This window comes from Schistocerca americana, chromosome 3, assembly GCF_021461395.2.
Source record: "Schistocerca americana isolate TAMUIC-IGC-003095 chromosome 3, iqSchAmer2.1, whole genome shotgun sequence".
Classification (NCBI taxonomy): Eukaryota; Metazoa; Arthropoda; class Insecta; order Orthoptera; family Acrididae; genus Schistocerca; species Schistocerca americana.
The window spans coordinates 333,520,085-333,541,338 of NC_060121.1; the positions used below are offsets into that span (position 1 = coordinate 333,520,085).

General features: G+C 38.3%; 1 protein-coding gene across 1 annotated transcript in view; it reads right to left on the reverse strand.

Moving 5' to 3' along the window:
• The window catches only part of LOC124605462 (unconventional myosin ID), a 156,250-nt gene that overhangs the window by 60,882 nt on the left and 74,114 nt on the right, over positions 1–21,254 (reverse strand). The window contains exons 6-13 of the mRNA XM_047137151.1: positions 20,293–20,496; positions 19,910–20,111; positions 17,015–17,184; positions 14,581–14,690; positions 14,273–14,423; positions 6,187–6,431; positions 5,694–5,856; positions 5,444–5,610 (exon numbers count right to left, since the gene is read on the reverse strand). Coding sequence (XP_046993107.1) covers positions 5,444–5,610; positions 5,694–5,856; positions 6,187–6,431; positions 14,273–14,423; positions 14,581–14,690; positions 17,015–17,184; positions 19,910–20,111; positions 20,293–20,496 — 1,412 coding nt within the window. The remainder of the gene's footprint in view (positions 1–5,443; positions 5,611–5,693; positions 5,857–6,186; positions 6,432–14,272; positions 14,424–14,580; positions 14,691–17,014; positions 17,185–19,909; positions 20,112–20,292; positions 20,497–21,254) is intronic.

Genomic DNA, 21,254 nt, shown 5'->3' on the forward strand with positions numbered 1-21,254 from the left:
TAAGACGTAAATGGGCCCCTCAGGGCACAATTATTGCACAAAGTGAGACTGACATATATCCAGTCCCTTTAGCAAAGTTAGATTTGGTGGGGAAGGCAGGGGGGGGGGGGGGGGGACAGTATTTTTTTAGAGATTGATTTTAAGTTATGCATACTTGCAGTTACTTCCAGACACAGACACGCAGAAAATCCTGGTAATAAATACACATTTTGGAATGTATCAATACAAGGGGTTGCCTTTAGAAACCACATCAGCTCCATAAATTTTCCAAAGATACATAGAGCAATAAACTAACTCACGGTATTCTGTAGTGCGTAAACTGTCTGGATGACATTTGGGTGCTGGGTGTTACCAAGAAACAACACAAGCAAAACTTACGATCACTATTTCACCTGCTACTGGAGAATGGGCTCTGTTGCAACCTGGAGAAATGAAAGTTCTTTGCAACAATCATGCAGTATTTGCGGCAAATATTAAGTGCAAAGGAATTACGCAACAGAGCACATTGATGCAACTGAAAAGCTGTCGAAAAACCCACAAGGATTGCAATCTTTTCTGGGGGAAGTCAACTACTACACAAAATTTATTCCAAAGGAAGCTCACCTCACACATTCACTGAGCCATTTCAGCAACAAAGGCGTTCTGTTTGTTAGTGTCCTAAGTATCACAAAGCATACTTGCAGTTGAAAACACACCTGAGATCAGCTCCGTGCTTAGCAATGTTCACACCAGGTTAAGTTCCTGAACCTTGCAATTGACAATACGGGATTGGGGCTATCCTCTTGCAAAAGAAAGCCTATGGTATAGAGCAAGTGATAGCTTTTATTTCTGAAACACTTTTGTAGGCACAGCAAAATTATTCACAAATTGAGGAGGTGGCATTGGTGTATGGTGTTAAAAAATTCCACCATTTCCTGTATGGGAGTAAGTTTCAGTTACTTGCAGACTACAAAACCCTCATTTCTCTTTTTGTTTCATGTTCTAAACTTCCAGACAGAATGACACAGTGTTTGCAACACTGGGCTCTGAGCTTGTGCAATTATCATTATGACATTAATTTTTTTACTCAATGCACAGAATTAAAATGTCTAGGCATTATCACAGCTCCCCAATGGCCCCAACGTTGAGTTTGACCGTATGGAAGCAGTGTGTTTTGTCCTACATGAGACTGTGTGACACATCTTGCAAGATTTTCCAATCACCACTCACAAAATAGCACTGGCTACTAGCTGGGACCACCTCTGTATAGTGTTGGGTCAGCATTGCAATGTGGTTTCTATAGAGTCTCCAAAAGGACAAGAACTAATTTTTTTCAAAATTCTTTTGCTATGAAAACAGGGTTAATGTTGTTCAGGGAGTACAGTGGAATTTTGCATAGTGAGCATAATTCGTTCCAGAATCTTACTCATAGTGCAAAACACTCACTAAGCCAAACAATTTATCCCGTATAAATTAATGTACAATACAATGACGTGTTCCATGCAGAAAAAGTGCAATCTTATTCATGCCATTTATTTAAAAAAATCATACATTATTATGTACTTTGTTATTCACAATACATAACTAATTCTTTTTTACTAGGAAGCTGTCTATAGTAACTTGCTTCTGTTGACACTTCAACACTTGGTGAAAACGCAACACAGAATTGTTGTCAAATAAATTTGTAGCGCGCATAGCCACTGCTTTATTTGGGTGTTGACTGTATGATGCCACCAATTCCCATGCTTTCAACATTTCTCTTATTGCATCAGAAGATTACTGCTTTACTGTTGCCACATCCTACTACTCCTCCTCTGTAGAACTCCTCTCCACAACTTCCTGCTGTGAGGCACACTACAACTCCATAAGCTCTTCAGTGATCATTTCTTGGCTGTGATCTTCCACAAGCTCATCGATATCTTAGTTGTCCACTTCTGGTCCCAAGTTCTTGGCCAAAGACACAATCTCATTGACTACCCGTTTCACGGGTACTGACTTGACTGCCTCAGAGTCACATTCAACAATGCACTCCACCCAAACCTTCTTCCAAGCAGGAGTGAGAGTTCTCTTGGTAACCCCTTTCCATGCCTTTTCAATAATCTTGACGCAGGCAATGATGTTAAAGTGATATTTCCAAAACTCTCTGAGAGTGAGATTGGTAGCTTCAGTCAACTCAAAGCAACGCTCAAAGAGTGCTTTAGTGTAGGGCTTCTTAAAGTGACAAATAATCTGCTGATCCATAGGCTGGAGTAACTGAATGGTGTTGGGAGGCAGAAATTGGATGTTGATGAATTGAAATTCTTTAAGGAGGTGGTCTTGTAGACATGGAGAATGGGCAGGAGCATTGTCCATACCAAGCAAGACATGGAGTGGTAGATTCATCTCAAGCAAATATTTTTTTCACCAAAGAACCTAACACTTCATTGATCCAATCACAAAAAAGATCATGTGTCATCCAAGCCTTGTTGTTGGACCTCCACTCTTCTGGACTTTACATTTCTTGAAGGCTCATGGAGTTTCTGAATGGTAAACAAGTAGAGCTTTACTTTACAAATTGCCATTTGCATTGGCACAGAATAGCAGTATGAGATGGTCTTTCATTGGCTTGTGACAAGGCAATGCATTCTTCTCTGCTGTTATAAAGGTACGCTTCAGCATCTTTTTCTAGAATAACCCATCTCGTCCCAATTAAAAACCTGTTGCAGCAGATAACCCTCAGAATCTATGAACATCTTGAAGTTGCTGATGAAGTTCTCTGCTGCCTTTGTGTAGGAGACTGCTGCTTCGCCATGCCTCACAACATTGTGGATGCAGTTTCTTTTCTTAAACTTCTTGAACCGTCCATGAGTTTCCTTAAACACTTCTTTGGCTGTTGAGGATCCTGGCGTCTTCTTAACGAGGTCAGCGAAAATTGTTCTCATTTTCTCACAAATGATGTTCTCGTTAATAGTGTCACCTTGCAGTTGCTTTTCATTTATCCATGTAACGAGCAACCTTTCAATATTCTCCACAATACAAAACCATTGTTTAGATACTCTTGTCATTCCCTTTGAAGCATCTGGTTCCTTAATATTATCCTTGTTCTTGAGGAAAGTGCAAAAAGTTGATGTACACCGATTGTATGTGCGCGCTAAATCAACAATGGTCACACCACGTTTACATCTTTCAATGATGTTACATTTCATTTCTAAGGCCATTTTCTTTCTCTTATGGTCATCTTCTTGCAACTTTATCTTCAGGGACATTTCTACAAAGTTTATTAAAATTTACACCAAAAAAACACAGTGTGAACACAAGCTTAGAAAAGCTGCACTAAGATGGTAGCAGAAAGAGCACTAAACCCAGACCGCAATTCGTACTAAAGACATTGTTCATATACCACTGCTGACAATGCAAGGTTTTCATACTGTTGAACGTCCCCCCCCCCCCTTCCCCCTGCACATGAATGGTTATGCGAAGCATTACTCATTTAAGTGAGTGGTTTTTTTTTAATTTGTTTTGCTCATTAAGCAAATTGCATGTCATGGGAGGTGCTCACTGAGCGAAGTTCCACAGTAGTGTTGTCTACAGAGGATGCTGAATGTATACCATCTTTCTATCTCCACTTTGTGGTTGCATCCTTCAGTTGTTACATAAATCCCACTAGGGAATGTCGAGAATGATAGCTTTGACCCAGTGTTATATTTATTGGCCAGGGATAGATGGCATAATTAAGCATGATGTGCTTATGTGTCAGGCTTGCACTCACAATCAAGCCACTCTAGCACAAAGTTTTTCTCTGTGGCCCCAGCCTGAGGACTCTCGGAAACGGGTGCACATTAACCTTGCCAGGACTTTTCATGATGCAGTGTGGCTGTTGGTGGTGGAAGTGCTCCCTAATTTTCCTTATGTGATGCAAGTCTTTTCTATGACTGCACACACCTAGTGACCAGAGTGCTTTGTTGTACAGGAAGCTCACTCAACCATAGTATCTGACAATGGATCTCCATTTGTTTTGACCGAATTTGAAGATTTCTGCCATTGTAATGCAATACCGCACCAGCAACTTTCTACCAGGCACTGAACTCCTAAGTGAAGCAGATGATCAGAAACTTCAAGACATGAACAAGGAAAGAACAGCATTGATGACCATTGTAGGGGTCTTAACAGTGTTTCCTGCCACATCCCAATCAATAGATGAATCCCACCTGAGATACTGCATAGACATACGGCATGCATGCTTTTGAATCTGCTGCATTTTGACCCATGAACCTCGAACCCAAGTTTTCATTACCAGCAGGGTCCCACTGTGTGGGCTTGCGCATTCGGCAGGAAGCTGGGTATGGCACTAAGAATCATTCTAAAGCACAAAAGGCGCCAAATTTGACCCACCATGGCCAAGCCAGAGTATCTGATCCATCAACTGACTCAGGTGTGGCTGTGACATATGCAGGAGTCACCCCCACTCATCGAGTCAATGCAGGGGACATCCAACCCTACCTTTTTTGGCAACCACGCTTTCAAGTCGTCCCCACCACCTGCCAGAGCTCCCAGGTTCACACTCTGGACATTGGCACAGTGCCATTACAACATGCACCCACACCATCAATACTAGCAACAGCAGCAGCTGAAGATGGAACTGCAGGACTGGCACCCACAGAGGTTAAGCCACTTCCTTCACTAATGCAAACACTGACTGTTTCAATGCCTCAGCAGCAACCAAAGTCTCCAGTGGTCCAGGCAGCATGCTAACAAGATGCTACAGAGATATAAATCCCACAAATCTAGATGCCATTGGTCTACTCATGCAATGCCCACCATTGCCCAGTGGGTGAAATTCAACTATGGTCATTTCCAATCCTGCAGAACTATTAAAAGTGGAGGGATTTAGTACTGTTGCTATATATGGACATCAATATTGAGACAAATGAACCAGCAATGGCCATCCAGAGTCGTGTGGTTTCACGGCTGCACCACAGGCAACTTGGACATGCTGTCCCTTGGCAAGATCCCCTGGCACAGCAGGCAATGAGAAAAGTGCACACTTATTCCTTGGCCACTTGTGTTGATGTATCCACAGCTTTCTGGGCTCTGCCATTGCTATTTGCACACAGTGGCATGTTTTATTTAGATCATTTCTCTCACTTTGCTTTTCAGATTTTGTCCCTATGCTGCTGACAACTTGTAGCTTCAATTCATGGCTTCCTGTCTGAACTACTCTCAATTTTTACTTTCAGATTTGTGTATGGTAAGCCATCATCCACTCAATCTTTTGTGACACATGCCATTTTACACACAATAAGCCTAGTGAACTCCTCCCACCTGTGTATTACGTTACAAAACACATGATATATGTACATCCTTAGCATTAAAATTTAAAAGTATAGTGAATTACACCTAGTACATTCATTAGCCCCAAAATGTTACCAAAAGGCTTATTTCCCTTCCTAAATTTTCATATTTTGCAATTCAACAATATACATACATGAAGGCAGTCTGCAACTGGATCATGTAGCTCCTGATCTTGTACTTTCGGTAGTGCCTAAATATGCATAGTGCTGCTTTCATCTTCCTGTAACGAATCCTACATATTGTGCCACGCCACAGCTTCTGAAGCAGGATCACAATGCCTGGAATTAGCTGATTTCTTGCCTGAAGAGAGAAGAGGCACATCATTATAGAATGGATGTGATATAAAAACTTCACTACTTCAACAACATATCTTTTGAGCATACCTGTTCCAAAGCAAAAAGTGTTCTGGGTGAACGAATAAATATTTTTGTGTGCCCATATTTGACATCATGTGAAAATCCCTTTTCATCAATGAGCATTCGTGTCCCCTCTTTGTCAGTGCCAGCTCTGAAGTTAGGCCATGTATAATGTGATATCATCTTATACCTGTTCAAAATTGATTACAAAAGTGAAGAATGTTGTCTTTTAAACACTATATATTTTTTAAAATAATGATAAAGTGACACAGCTTAGAGGACAGACTGTCCATTTATTCTAGTGATGTGTTAGTTTTACCTCATTCAGGTGAAGTCAACTTACTACACTATACATTCAAGAGCTTATTTATGCATTACTGAAAACATAGAGTGTAAAATCTGCTTTGGAACTGAAATGTTTCTGGGCCATCAGACAACTAAATTCTGGCTGGGAAATTGCTTAAAAAGAAATGAAGATTCCTTTATCTTCTTCTTTAAGAAATTCAAAGTGAGATATTACCGTTTAAGAAACTTTGTGTAGCTCTGGCGATGCGCGAATCCTGCTCTGCGCACTCTGCAATTTTCCAAGAGTCCGAGGTATCGCACTTGGTGTTCCACTCGCTCAGAGTCAAATACACTAGCAGATTTCACATCGTTTGGCTTAATGCACCGGACATAGAATGGTTCCTTGCTCTTCAGAGTCTTCACTAAAGCAATCATGGAGTTTTTGAACAAGGTCCCTGCTGTCAGTGGCCTTTTGGTTGTCTGTGGAGAAGTAAATGTTGAAAACACACAATTTAGAGATAATCCAAAATTTGGAGCAAAACGTTATTTACAACATGAAAGAAGTTTTGGTCACAGCACCTCAGATAGAAAAATAATGACTACTCAGTCTGCTATCGCAATTTCCACTCCACAACTTGTTACAATATGTTGAAGACAATCTGGCCTTAGGTGGATACAGTCACATTAAATAAGATTCTCAAGGACCACGAAGAAAACAGAAGGTGAGTAGATGTATATGAAGAAAGAAGAAGATGGACATGATTTATGATTAACGTAATCCTGCAATGGCCTAGCAAATTTCACCAGTCTTGAGGCTAGTTCAAGTGAAGTGTACTTTGTTGCAAAGGTATTCAACAAGCTCTTCCCTAATGAAACTAGAAATTACAAATCTTTAACAATTCAAAAGAAAATTAAAAACATACATCTGATTATTTAGATTCAAGAATTGAAAAATCATTACAAGTCAAGTAGCAGTGTTCACATAATAAAACTGCATGACTACTAGTAGTGTACTATACAAAAGTCTCTGTTACAAATGTAAGTAAACATTTACTTTGAAAAACATAAACATAATCCAGTAAATATCAAGTTACCCATAGCAAACATAAACTGCAGCTGTTCAATACAAATGAGGAAGTAAGAGTCTCCTCCCACTCCCGAAGAGTAGGTGCTAGAGGCTTTACTTCTAATTTACTGTGATACAATTAGCTGGACTAATCACAAATAGCACTAACCAGTATATAAGTAAAGCAAAGCTGAATGATGTATTGTTATGCTGGAGGTTATATACCCTTGCCTTCCTCCAACCTTTGAAATGGGTGATCTAGACAGTTACAGGGGAACTTCCAGTTTAATGTAAGACTCTGGACCATGGATAGTGACATTTTATTCTTAATACAATGTACAGATAATGTACCTGATAATTGTTTCTCTTGATTCAATTCACATCCTTGAAGGTTTTCTTTCTTAATGGGATCTATGGAACTTAATGAATGAATGAATGAATAAAATGAACTATATTTGTTACAAAAATAAGCATGGAATTTGGCAACCGTAAGATGAATTTCCAAAAATGTTGGCAAGCAAATTTCTGTTTTTACACACACATGTTCTGCATCACAATCTACTAACATATATAGTTCAATTACATACCTCACTACAACAAAAAGAGATGTTATGCAAACAGAAAGTGAAAGGGCAATATATGAAATTATGAAAGTCCCTGCAAAAATTTGTTAAAAGAATATGGTGATGGGAACATAATTTATGGAAGCGCAGTAACAGCTGAGCAGAATCATAAAATGGGATGAGAGAGAGAGAGAGAGAGAGAGAGAGAGAGAGAGAGAGAGAGAGAGAAAGAGATAGAGATTTGAGGAAAATAAAGTGTAGAACTACTGCAGAATACACAATAAAAAGGATTTTAAATAATGACTTACATTTAAATTACTAACATGTAAGTACATACTAGAAAAAATAATGTATTTATGTTGTTGTTGTGGTCTTCAGTCCTGAGACTGGTTTGATGCAGCTCTCCATGCTACTCTATCCTGTGCAAGCTTCTTCATCTCCCAGTACCTACTGCAACCTACATCCTTCTGAATCTGCTTAGTGTATTCATCTCTTGGTCTCCCTCTACGATTTTTACCCTCCACGCTGCCCTCCAATGCTAAATTTGTGATCCCTTGATGCCTCAGAATATGCCCTACAAACCGATCCCTTCTTCTAGTCAAGTTGTGCCACAAACTTCTCTTCTCCCCAATCCTATTCAATACCTTCTCATTAATTATGTGATCTACCCACCTTATCTTCAGCATTCTTCTGTAGCACCACAGTTCGAAAGCTTCTATTCTCTTCTTGTCCAAACTAGTTATCGTCCATGTTTCACTTCCATACATGGCTACACTCCATACAAATACTTTCAGAAACGACTTCCTGACACTTAAATCTATACTCGATGTTAACAAATTTCTCTTCTTGAGAAACGCTTTCCTTGCCATTGCCAGTCTACATTTTATATCCTCTCTACTACGACCATCATCGGTTATTTTACTCCCTAAATAGCAAAACTCCTTTACTACTTTAAGTGTCTCATTTCCTAATCTAATTCCCTCAGCATCACCCGACTTAATCTGACTACATTCCATTACCCTCGTTTTGCTTTTGTTGATGTTCATCTTATATCCTCCTTTCAAGACACTGTCCATTACATTCAACTGCTCTTCCAAGTCCTTTGCTGTCTCTGACAGAATTACAATGTCATCGGCGAACCTCAAAGTTTTTACTTCTTCTCCATGAATTTTAATACCTACTCCGAATTTTTCTTTTGTTTCCTTTACTGCTTGCTCAATATACAGATTGAATAACATCGGGGAGAGGCTACAACCCTGTCTCACTCCTTTCCCAACCACTGCTTCCCTTTCATGCCCCTCGACTCTTATAACTGCCATCTGGTTTCTGTACAAATTGTAAACAGCCTTTCGCCTCCTGTATTTTACCCCTGCCGCCTTCAGAATTTGAAAGAGAGTATTCCAGTTAACATTGTCAAAAGCTTTCTCTAAGTCTACAAATGTTAGAAACGTAGGTTTGCCTTTTCTTAATCTTTCTTCTAAGATAAGTCGTAAGGTCAGTATTGCCTCACGTGTTCCAACATTTCTACGGAATCCAAACTGATCTTCCCCAAGGTAGGCTTCTACCAGTTTTTCCATTCGTCTGTAAAGAATTCGCGTTAGTATTTTGCAGCTGTGACTTATTAAACTGATAGTTCGGTAATTTTCACATCTGTCAACACCTTCTTTCTTTGGGATTGGAATTATTATATTCTTCTTGAAGTCTGAGGGTATTTCGCCTGTCTCATACATCGTGCTCACCAGATGGTAGAGTTTTGTCATGACTGGCTCTCCAGAGGCCATCAGTAGTTCTAATGGAATGTTGTCTACTTCCGGGGCCTTGTTTCGACTCAGGTCTTTCAGTGCTCTGTCAAACTCTTCACGCAGTATCTTATCTCCCATTTCGTATTCATCTACATCCTCTTCCATTTCCATAATATTGTCCTCAAGTACATTGCCCTTGTATAAACCCTCTATATACTCCTTCAACCTTTCTGCCTTCCCTTCTTTGCTTAGAACTGGGTTGCCATCTGAGCTCTTGATATTCATACAAGTGGTTCTCTTCTCTCCAAAGGTCTCTTTAATTTTCCTGTAGGCAGTATCTATCTTACCCCTAGTGAGACAAGCCTCTACATCCTTACATTTGTCCTCTAGCCATCCCTGCTTAGGCATTTTGCACTTCCTGTCGATATCATTTTTGAGACGTTTGTATTCCTTTTTGCCTGCTTCATTTACTGCATTTTTATATTTTCTCCTTTCATCAATTAAATTCAATATTTCTTCTGTTACCCAACGATTTCTACTAACCCTCTTCTTTTTACCTACTTGATCGTCTGCTGCCTTCACTACTTCGTCCCTCAGAGCTACCCATTCTTCTTCTACTGTATTTCCTTCCCCCATTCCTGTCAAATGTTCCCTTATGCTCTCCCTGAAACTCTCTACAACCTCTGGTTCTTTCAGTTTATCCAGGTCCCATCTCCTTAAATTCCCACCTTTTTGCAGTTCCTTCAGTTTCAATCTGCAGTTCATAACCAATAGATTGTGGTCAGAATCCACATCTGCCCCTGGAAATGTCTTACAATTTAAAACCTGGTTCCTAAATCTCTGTCTTACCATTATATAATCTATCTGATACCTTTTAGTATCTCCAGGATTCTTCCAGGGACACAACCTTCTTTTATGATTCTTGAACCAAGTGTTAGCTATGATTAAGTTATGCTCTGTGCAAAATTCTACAAGGCGGCTTCCTCTTTCATTCCTTCCCCCCAATCCATATTCACCTACTATGTTTCCATCTCTCCCTTTTCCTACTGACGAATTCCAGTCACCCATGACTATTAAATTTTCGTCTCCCTTCACTACCTGAATAATTTCTTTTATCTTGTCATACATTTCATCTATTTCTTCATCATCTGCAGAGCTAGTTGGCATATAAACTTGTACTACTGTAGTAGGCATGGGCTTTGTGTCTATCTTGGCCACAATAATGCGTTCACTATGCTGTTTGTAGTAGCTAACCCGCACTCCTATTTTTTTATTCATTATTAAACCTACTCCTGCATTACCCCTATTTGATTTTGCATTTATAACCCTGTATTCGCCTGACCAAAAGTCTTGTTCCTCCTGCCACCGAACTTCACTAATTCCCACTATATCTAACTTTAACCTATTTTTATTTATATATAAACTAAATGTTAATGAAATTTTGTAGGAAACCTTTACTCCAACTGGACACAACTGATACACTATCTCAGATCATATAATCAGAAGGCAGCTGCTTGTAATCTCTCACGACCAAATCTGTCCTTCCCCTCCTTTCCTTGAACTAATTGATAGACAGCATCTTCACAGTATTCTTGATACACTCAAGAGCCTCTCATTAGTTTATATGGTCCCCATTTCTATACGATTCTGCATGTCATATCAATGCTGGGTCGTTAGTACTCTTGACAGCAGAGCACGTGCCTCTTACTCAAGTGCTCTTCTATAAGTGGCTTCCACATAGGTATAGTATGGGATGCAACAGCACTTGACTTGCCACTAGAGCATGGCAAGTGCATGGCTGATCCATGTGGCATTAACACAGCTACGGTGTGCAAGATAGTGTGCAAGTACACTTTGCATACCTCAGCAGAAGTTGTTGAAGATTACCAATACTGCCTCACTTAATGATGGTCACATGAGAACTTATACATGATCATGTAGATGGCACAGCCAACTAAATGATTGTTCACAGGCATGCAGATGTCACACACTTTAATTCTATAGCACATAGGCTATGAATCTGCAGTATGCATATGTGCAATGCACTTTGCTTTAAAACAGAGCTGGATAAAATACATTCCAATGGGGAATAATGAATACACACAAAAATTATTCATTATTCATGAATGGGAAATATTATTTGAAACATTATTCACTTGGATGAATAAAAACATTTATTTGTCATCTGTGAATAAAATTTTTTAAATAACAGAAAAATTTGAGCTCAAATAGTATTGATTACTCCAATTCCTTGTCATTTATTAAACATGTGTACTTTTTGTTGCCTTTAAATCAGTTTTCGCAAGGAATCTTTTATTCAAAAATCTTATCAGAAGCTTCAGTTGATTTTTTGAAGATTTGCCATTGTGACAGTAAAGAAAATATATTCTACACATTCAAAGAGGACATTGGTGTGTTATATCTTCCACAATGATCTTTATTTCACAATAACTATATACGACTTTCAACTCACATTCTTCTTCAGCAAAAACTGAGAAGTCATCAATTCTGCCATAATTTCTCGCAAATAATTAATTGTGATTCTACATTAGCTTCACTTTCTAAATCACTTTCAAAATAAAATTTTCTTTTTAAGTCATATAATCATTTGAAACTTGCAAGCCAATTTCTTCATTTCTTTGGCTATTATACAGCAATAGTTTTTTGTAAGCCTCCCTTAGTCGTGTAAAGCAATATCGGTAAACTATTTGTTTTTAAATCATGGGTAAGACATTACTGAAATAACTACAGCTGTTGTAGACAAGTGAAAAAGTCTTCCAATCCTCTCTTCACATTTTTCAACATGTACATTTTTCGTTTTTTAAGTTACAAATAAATTTGTTTAAATGATCTACTTATTCGAATAATAAATGCCCATCTCTGCTCGCCACTGCACCTCGCACTTCCTTCCTCTTTCCGTTCGTAGCAATTAATTGTATGTATTACAATGAGTCCTATTCATTCATTTGACCAATTTACTAATGAGAACCCACAGTGTAACTTAACCGAAGTTTTTTTTGTTGATTATAAATGAGTTCGACAATTTTAATCTGTTGCCACACTCCTCGACATAAATCTTTTTCATTTTTTCTGTTCAAAATGTCAGTGTGATTCTAGCAGCAGACTGAATGCAAACATTATTTCATCAGCTATTCTTTCATGCAAATTTACAGCTCCACAGCTAAATCAATATTCAATAATTGATTACCACTTTAATTTCCATTGTGCATGACCATACTCAGTCAATGCGGTGTTATTTGGTGAATCTCAGGTGTACAACATACACTTTCTCCATAGAAAACATGGGAAAACAACAGTACAAAGAAATTCTAATTCTAAATGCATTCCAACACTTGTTGGGCTCATTAGTGCCACTATGTTTTGATGAAGCTGTATAGAATCTATGTTGCCTTAGCCATGTGGCAGGGGCATGCACCTGCAGCCCGGCACTCAGCGACTGCACACCACTTGATACTCAATTGACAACACTGCCAAGTGTATGGTTTCACAATTCGTACAAAGAAAGTAATGGGTAGCGCGTGCTGCTCACACAATTCCGCCTTGCTGATGCAGTGCTCTCCTTGCAATGGCTTCAAGGAGTGGAGAGGCACTACCTATGTTTTATTAGGGAAATTATTTAGGGAAATAATACAAATCTTGAATATATAGCTGATTTTTTTCCCACCTACTACCGATAAGATATTCAATTTCTTAACCAATGTGTCCCTTCAGCCCACTGCAATAAAATAATGAAGAACAACTGCTTGGAGCATTTAATAACTGGCACAAGGTCTACACAAAATTTAACAGTTACAGTCTGATAAAAATTACTTGTTAGCTGAACTTCATCAATAGGAATTTGCTTTCAGAGTCAAACATAAACTTGTCTGGCACTGAAAATGCACTGTACCATAGTATCAGTTCACTAGCAGTTTTTGAGTTGTGTGCTGCACATTCAAAACTTGTTACTGGATCCTGCAGGCAGACCATTCAATGTTACTGTGAAAAAGTCTTTCCGCCCATGTTGGCAGCACGTTCGCTGTTGTTGGAGTCTTTGCTCAAAACGCATACCACCATATCGAATTGTCAAGCCTATTATATATTTGATGTGTCTGCCAAATCTGGGGGATAAGAATATAACAACGCACGACTTAAATTTTGTATCTGAAACAATAACTTAGCCACATAAACGTCAAGAGAAGATTTGATTGCAGGACAGTTTATGCAAGAATTCAAAGAGTTGTCAGTAAAAAGATATTGAAAATAAATGGGAAAAAAAAATTCTGGTGTACAAATTTTTATAACACTGGAGTTGATCTTTCCCCCTCCTATTCCCTCGCTTTGCTGTGCTAAAGATGACCTCTAAATGTGAACCATGGATTTGTATGCAATTATTTATGAAAACTGTGAATGGACAGAGAGTATTCACAAGGAAACTGATGCATGATTTCCATACTATGCCCATCAGGCCATGGTCTAAGGCATATTTCCAAAACCATTAAGGATATAAATAATTGACAAGAAAGCCTACATTATGCGAAGGAAACAGTCTACTAATGGTAGCATTATGAATGAACAAAATGTTGGAAATGGTGTCATATATTCGCGGGAGGTAGAATCAATGTGCACTACGGTCCTTAATGTGTTAAGCCCTCTGTGAACTTGGGATAAACCCTGTGAAGAACTGAAGGTCCAATATGTGCATATCAGTGGTCTTAAAATATACAAACTTCTAACAATCATTCCACTTGGCCTTAAGCAAAGTGAGTGCAGGCCTGATCTCAAAAATTTAACAAAAAGAAAAACAGTTGTGTTTCTCCTCCCATGGCATGAAAACGAAGTAAATACATTTCTCGACCACCAGAACTATTTCCGATTAGAACTGGCCACTGTATCTTTACTTCAATGAACAACTCTTATATATTACTAAAGCATATGTTATATACAAACCTTTGTTATATCCATTGCACCTTCAGGCCACATGCTGCTAATTAACTTATTAGATGAGTTGAAAAGAAGTCGCTTGAAATCTTGAAACAAGGTATCTTTGTTCTTGTCAAGAAAACCAATGATGTTATACACCACATCTCCTGCGTAATGCCTAAAAAAAAAAAAAAAGACCATTGCAATTGGAAAACATCTGAGGTTACTGTTTCAAATTCTATCTGTCACCTTCCAAGCAACAAGATGAAGTCTCATTAATTTACATACAATTAGTCTATGAACTGTTAAAATATGAAAAATACAGCAAAACTGACCTAATGCGAAACTCTACTTTATGCTTTAGTTCCTTGTCCATTGGATTTAGCTGGCGACTTGTGAAATGTTCATGGTTAGACAGTTTTTCATCCATAGCTTCCAGCAGCATCTGTAAAATAAATAACCTTCAAAATATATCAATAACATGTTATTGTATTGGTAACAGCAGATATGAACACACAATCAATACATAAATTATGGATAGCATTGTTTGAAGTTAATGTGCTTGAACTGCTTATCATTCCAAGTTAAATCTGACAGATATGTCTAATAGTAAATGGGATGCTGCTACATAGACAATATGCACATGCATTAGGAAACAAACATTCAGCCATAATGGCAATGAGGCTACAAAATCAAAAATTAAAGGCAAATATAGAAATAAACTGACAGCAATACCAAAAGTAGATGATAAAGATTAGGAACATAATTCATTTGATGGTTAAAATGATTTTTTTGTAGAAATGTTGAGCCACAGAGCACAAAAGAAAATACTCTTGAGCAAAGATTAAAATGTAAAGACAGCATAGAAGCTCAAGGAAAGAGGAGTACAATTATATTTCACAAAGGATTCATAAAGTAATGTGCATTCATTCCTCATGGAAACAATATCATTCAGAATTAAAAATGCAATCTTAAGAGACGTATGCTATAAGAAAGAATGGTAACACAAAGGACAATCTGGGATTAAATAACAACATGAAAAGGATATATTGCTGCTCACATCATAGAGGAAGCATTAAGTAACAAGCAGGTAAACTGTAAAAAGACTGCTAGACATTATTCAGCTGTCAGACTAAGTCCTTCATCAGACATAGGCACAACAAAACAACACACACACACACACACACACACACACACACACAGTGGCCACAAGTGTTTTTCATTTTATGAAGGATTTACAATTATAATACCAGAAGAAAGAAAGACTTACACTATCCTCTACTTAACCTATATTTAGCACAGAAAGGGGGAAAATATCATGCTGTAAAACTTTCTGATAAATTACCAGATGAAATGAAATGTCCGACAGACAGTAGTAATAGTTTCAAAAATAAATTGAACTTGACAACTCCTTCTATACCATAGATGAATTCTTGAAAAAGAATAAATAAATCTGTAGGTATAATATATGCATTTTGTGCCATTTAAAGGAATGGGGTAAGTGATAAAAATTTTAAGCTTAAAAAAAAGAAGAAGAAAAGAATCTTGACTCATGCATGCATTTCTTACACATTTAGTTTCACATCATAATGGTTACTGTGAGATTGATCAATGTAACACATAACTAATTAACTTAGTCCAGTAGCTGAATAATATTTAGTAGTTTTTCCTGATGGAACATCTCCAGAAGACAAATAGTTGGAAGTCTGGGTTCTAAAAACGGAAGCTCTGTACTCCTGGATTAGGGAGAATAGGGTGGCAGCGAAGTCATATGCAGTTGACATACTGGCAACAAGAAGGGGGCACAAAGTAATTCACCTGCCACCATACAGCCGCGATTTGAATGCCACTGAACTAGCGTGGGCAAAAATAAAAAGACTCTTTCAGGAACGCAACATTACAGGTGACACATTGTCTCAAAATCTGTTGACTCTTGCAAGTGCTTGTTTTCAGGCTGTTACTGAGGAACACTGGAAAGATTACTGCAAAAAGATACAACAGCTTGAGCAGGAGTACTGGAGGCATGACCGTGTGATGGAAATAGCCACTGACAACCTCATTGTCGAGGTCGGCACTTCAGATACCAGTGACAAGTTAGAGAAAATGATTACGTGTGAAAATGAAACTGTTAGTGCATCGGAATTATCAGAAGCTTCAGAAAAATTTACCTGTTTCATTCTTGTTTTATTATACATCTGTGTTGAATGTGATTATAGCTTTGCTAAAATGTGTGGCATCCAATAAATTTAAAAAATAAACAGGAAGTTAGCTTTCATTCCTAGTATCGTAAATTGATCTTTTGTCTACTTCTAATTCTGCATTTATTTTGATACAGTAACTGATAATTAGCATGTTAATGACTTTATTTAATATGTCAGTACAAACAGTGATCTCAATTTCAATATCACCAAGAATTTAACTGACGGTTAACTCTGTCCTACACATAGCTGCTTTTCTAGAAGTTTAAGGAACACGTTTGTGTTGCCTGCACTGTGTGCTTGCAGCACATGGAGGAGGAGCTTGTTCCCCTCCTCACCCTGCCTCTCCCCTCAGCAGCCCTAGTGCTTGCTCCCCACTCCCCCCACTGGGAGATGCCTAGTAATAGTTTGCTTTCAGTATTTCGTTATATAACTTACAAATATTACACATAAACAAAACATATAATATATTTAACAAATATGCAAAAAGCATATACTCTAGGAAATTTTTCAAACACATTCTCACAAATAAACAGTGATAATCAACACAGAAGTCAGTAATAAAGCAGACCTCATCTGTAATCTTTCCAACAGTCAGGCAAGCCTCATCTAATATTGCTAAAACACCTTTGTGTGGTTGCTCCACTAGGTCACAGATGATTTGGTTATTAAAGTACTCTATGTTCTTCCACTCAATTCCTTCACGACAGTACTCTTCTTGTTCCTGCTTAAGAACAAGTTCTGCAAAGAAATGAAATCAAACACAAGATATGAGGATGAATTTCATTGATGAAAAACTTAAGTAGGTTAACTTTTAGTGTTAGCAATAAAGAAATAAAATCACAGAATTAGTAAAATTTGGAAATTTGTGGTAAACTGCTGATGTCATCGGTCCATAAGCTTACACACTACTTACCAATGTAACTTAAACTAATTTACACTAAGTACAACACACACACCCATGCCCGAGGGAGGAATTGAACCTCCGATGCGGGTAGCCGCACGAACACTGAACTATTATTTAAAATGCAGACAATCAAGTAAATGAAAAATAAAAGTGGGAAAAGGAGATGTGGAAGTGGAAGATTAAGGCTACACATACTTTGTGGATAGATTTCAAATACTGCCAGACCTAAAGCTATGTGACAATGAAGAGCCTGAATTTGCTTATTAGTTGGCTGAGGAATGAAGTCTTCAAATAATGGTACACGAGACCAAAAAATGATTCGAGTTTGATCTTGCAAAGATTTGCAGGTTTCAAAAATAGGCCATACTGGTGTTCGTTGTTTATGACTTGTATTGTAGGCGTTATAGGAATGGTGGTGTATCAATTGTTTTACACATTTGGTCAAAACAACAGAGTGCACTTTCTTGCCACTTGAGAACATTATGTAAATAAACAGGTGTACAAAAGTTAAGGATGAAAGTAACTTTTACACGATCTATCACTGTCAAGTAAGATGGGCTGAAACTTGGACCACACATAAAGGAACTGCTACAATATAGTACATAAGGTAACTGATAGAAACATGCAATGAGACGAACAGAAATGGTACTTTCATTCAAAGACAATAACTACACTGAAATCTCCATGATTTATGATGTTCCCGTAAACACTAAAAAAGATTCTTAATAGGGTATGTGATCACCATGGATGGCAATGCATACCCTCATGCTGCCACTAGGTAGCTAACAAGTTCTTGTGCCAGGGTATTCCATCCCTCCATCAGCATGTTTAACAACTGCTGGATGGTGGTCATGCTGTAGTAGATCTTCCCTTTGCATCACACACCCCATGTGCTCAATGGAATATAAGGTGCAGGAAATGGTAGGGCAGTCCATTCTCTGAAAATCCTCTCTTCCCAAGGGCTCCTCCACCCACGCAATCCGATTCAGTTGTGCATTTTCATCCATAAAAATGAAATCAGTGTCGAATACACACCAGAAAAGGTGTGTGGGGAAACAGTATCCTGTCAAAACAACACTAAACAGTGAATGTGAGGGTAGATAACGCACCCAGGAACACTGTAAAACACGATCGTCTTGACGTTAAAGGTATTATGGTGTGAGGAGACAACGTTGCACAAGGGTTCTGCCCTCAAAATCTTTGAATATGGTACACTCACCTGTTTATATTACAGTGACACAGCACTTCTCCACCATGTGAGTTTTTCAGGGGTGCATTCAGCCCTGACTTTGTTTCTTATGGGTGAGAGTGAACAACCGCATTGAAACTACATAAGTGGAGGAGCTCTTGGAAACAGAGCATATTCAGTGACTGGACCACCCTGCCTATGTTAGCAACGTAAACCCCATAAAACATGTGTTGGGTGTTATGTATATAGACTGAAGCAACGAGTGAAAATTTGTACCAAGGCTGGGAATCGAACCTGGGTCTCCTGCTTACTTGGCAGGTGTGTTAGCCAGTAAGCCACCATGGCACAGTGGTTCACACAACTGCATGAATTACCTTGGCACGCCTCCCTCCTCGATCCAAATTCTCACTGCCGCCCCAGTCTACTTTGAATTCCCCCTTCCACATAAACAGGATTGACGAGGTCGTCCATGTTCTGGAATAGCACCTCAGCATCAAATGTAAGCAGGTGCTTACACAAATGACACAGTTTCAGAGACTTTACTGGTCTCATACAGATATGATTTTATATACATAGACTGAAGTTTCATACACTGATGTAAAACAACAAAGGACAAAAATAACTTTCGCATGCTATGTCGCTGCCAATAACAAAGCTTGATGAAACTTGGAACATACATACAAAGAACTGCTACAGTATAGTACAGAAGGTAACTCAAAAAACACTCAGTGAGGTGAATAGAAACAGCACTTTTATTCAAAGATAATAATTATACTGAAGTCACCACAGCTTGGGAGGGGGGGGGGGGGGGGCATAGGACAGAGAGGAGAGAGGATGTACACTGAAATTGACAGTTTGAAGTAATTTGGTGTCAACTATGTCTCAGTAACTATCCTTTGGTTAAAACTGTTAACTACCATCAATATTAGAAAGTAATATTCAACATCTCATAAGGAATTAAACAAAATCATCATTACTCACCTGGCAAAATCAAAATCAAGTAGCGATTACAAGAACCCTTAGTAATATTAAATACTTCAGTTATTTCTAACACACAAAAATTAAAAATATTTGGTTAGGGTTTGTTAATATTTTCAAATACTTTTCAGTTTGGAACAGCTGCAAAACTTACAGGCAGACATGGACGGCTTTTGTGCAACACACTAGAAATAAATTATCTTAGTCAAACGACAAGTTTTTTTAAGAACCTGACTGCCTAAAGGTCTGTGGAACAGTGTAGCATTTACTACAGAAAAACAACTACGCCAATTTTCTGTGTTTCAAGCGAACTCACTGTCAACATTAAAATTAACATTTAATGAAAATTGTATTCATGGCTAATGAAAAATAATGAAAGGATATATACCTACCAATAAAGAGTTGCTGTAACTTCTCATTACAATAATTAATACAAAACTGTTCAAAACTGTTTGTATCAAATATTTCAAATCCATAAATGTCTAGCACACCGATCACTGTACCCATGTATGATTTCTTCATCTGAAGATCACCACTACCAAGTGTCTCATTTATTTTTCCCACAATCCATGTGAATAATCTATCATACACAGCCTAAAAAAAGCAAAAATGAGATACATCTATTACATTTTCAAAATCAAAATTTGAGAAAACAGATAGGAGAGGAGGAGTTGGACAGAGGAAGGTATGTTTAAAATATACTGGAATGTTTCAGGTTACATTACTTAAGAGTTACTTAAAAGACAGACATATTATTAAAAATTAATTTTCTCACCTTGGCTAACGCATCTCTGCCATATTCGGCTTCTGACTGGTTGTGGGTCTTCTGCATGACTTCCCCACGAGCTGCTATAACCCTTTCACTTAGTGCCTTAGTCAGCTCAGCTGGTACCACACTAAGCATAGATGCTACACGGCTTACTGCTCCTTGGTCTACTGGCCGAGCAATATCATCTTGTGAAGTAAACTCCACATTACCCTGAATAACATCCAATATGCATCACTACATTTGAGAAGTGATAATATATTGTAAATTATATTTCAGTATTCAGGTGTTCAAGTTTGCAGTAAAATCAGTGTTATCAGTGTTGTCACTTTTACACAATATTTTCACAGTTTATTTAGCTGTCTTCTTCATGTCTTGAAGCACAGAACCCTGTTGTTCTCTGTCTGGATTCACATTCATTTAGTTGGGATCCAGTCAGCAACTAAGACATACATTTCTGAAGAAGACGGCTAGCAAAGCTTTCTTAACATTTAAAATAACACAAAATTGGCTGAGAATACAGAAATATTGATCTTAAAATAATAACAGAACTGTATTTTAAATATGATGGTTAGGTTTCGTGTTGGTATGGTCATGATCCCTTCAGGTGTGGAGGAAATTTTCAGGTTCTCAGTATTATGGAAGAAATCAGTCCCATAATCACCTGCAGAAATTGACAAACATAGCAACCAGTCAGACATCAGCATCAAGAAAGTGGCTTACACAGCAAAGCCACAGTGGCCACTCCAACAGATGACAGCCAGAAGGTCTCGCACACGTGCCAGGCCAGCAGGTAGCAGCATAATATCCCCGAGAGGTCATTGGCCACGCAGACCTACTTGACTCCAAGGAGCCACATGGCTTCAAATAGACCTGGCTGTATCCTCATACCTTCACTGTATTTAGGTCAGCACCCAGGCTGTGCTGTGTTATTCATTCCTACCGAGCTCTCCGGGCCAGGAGCCGAGCAC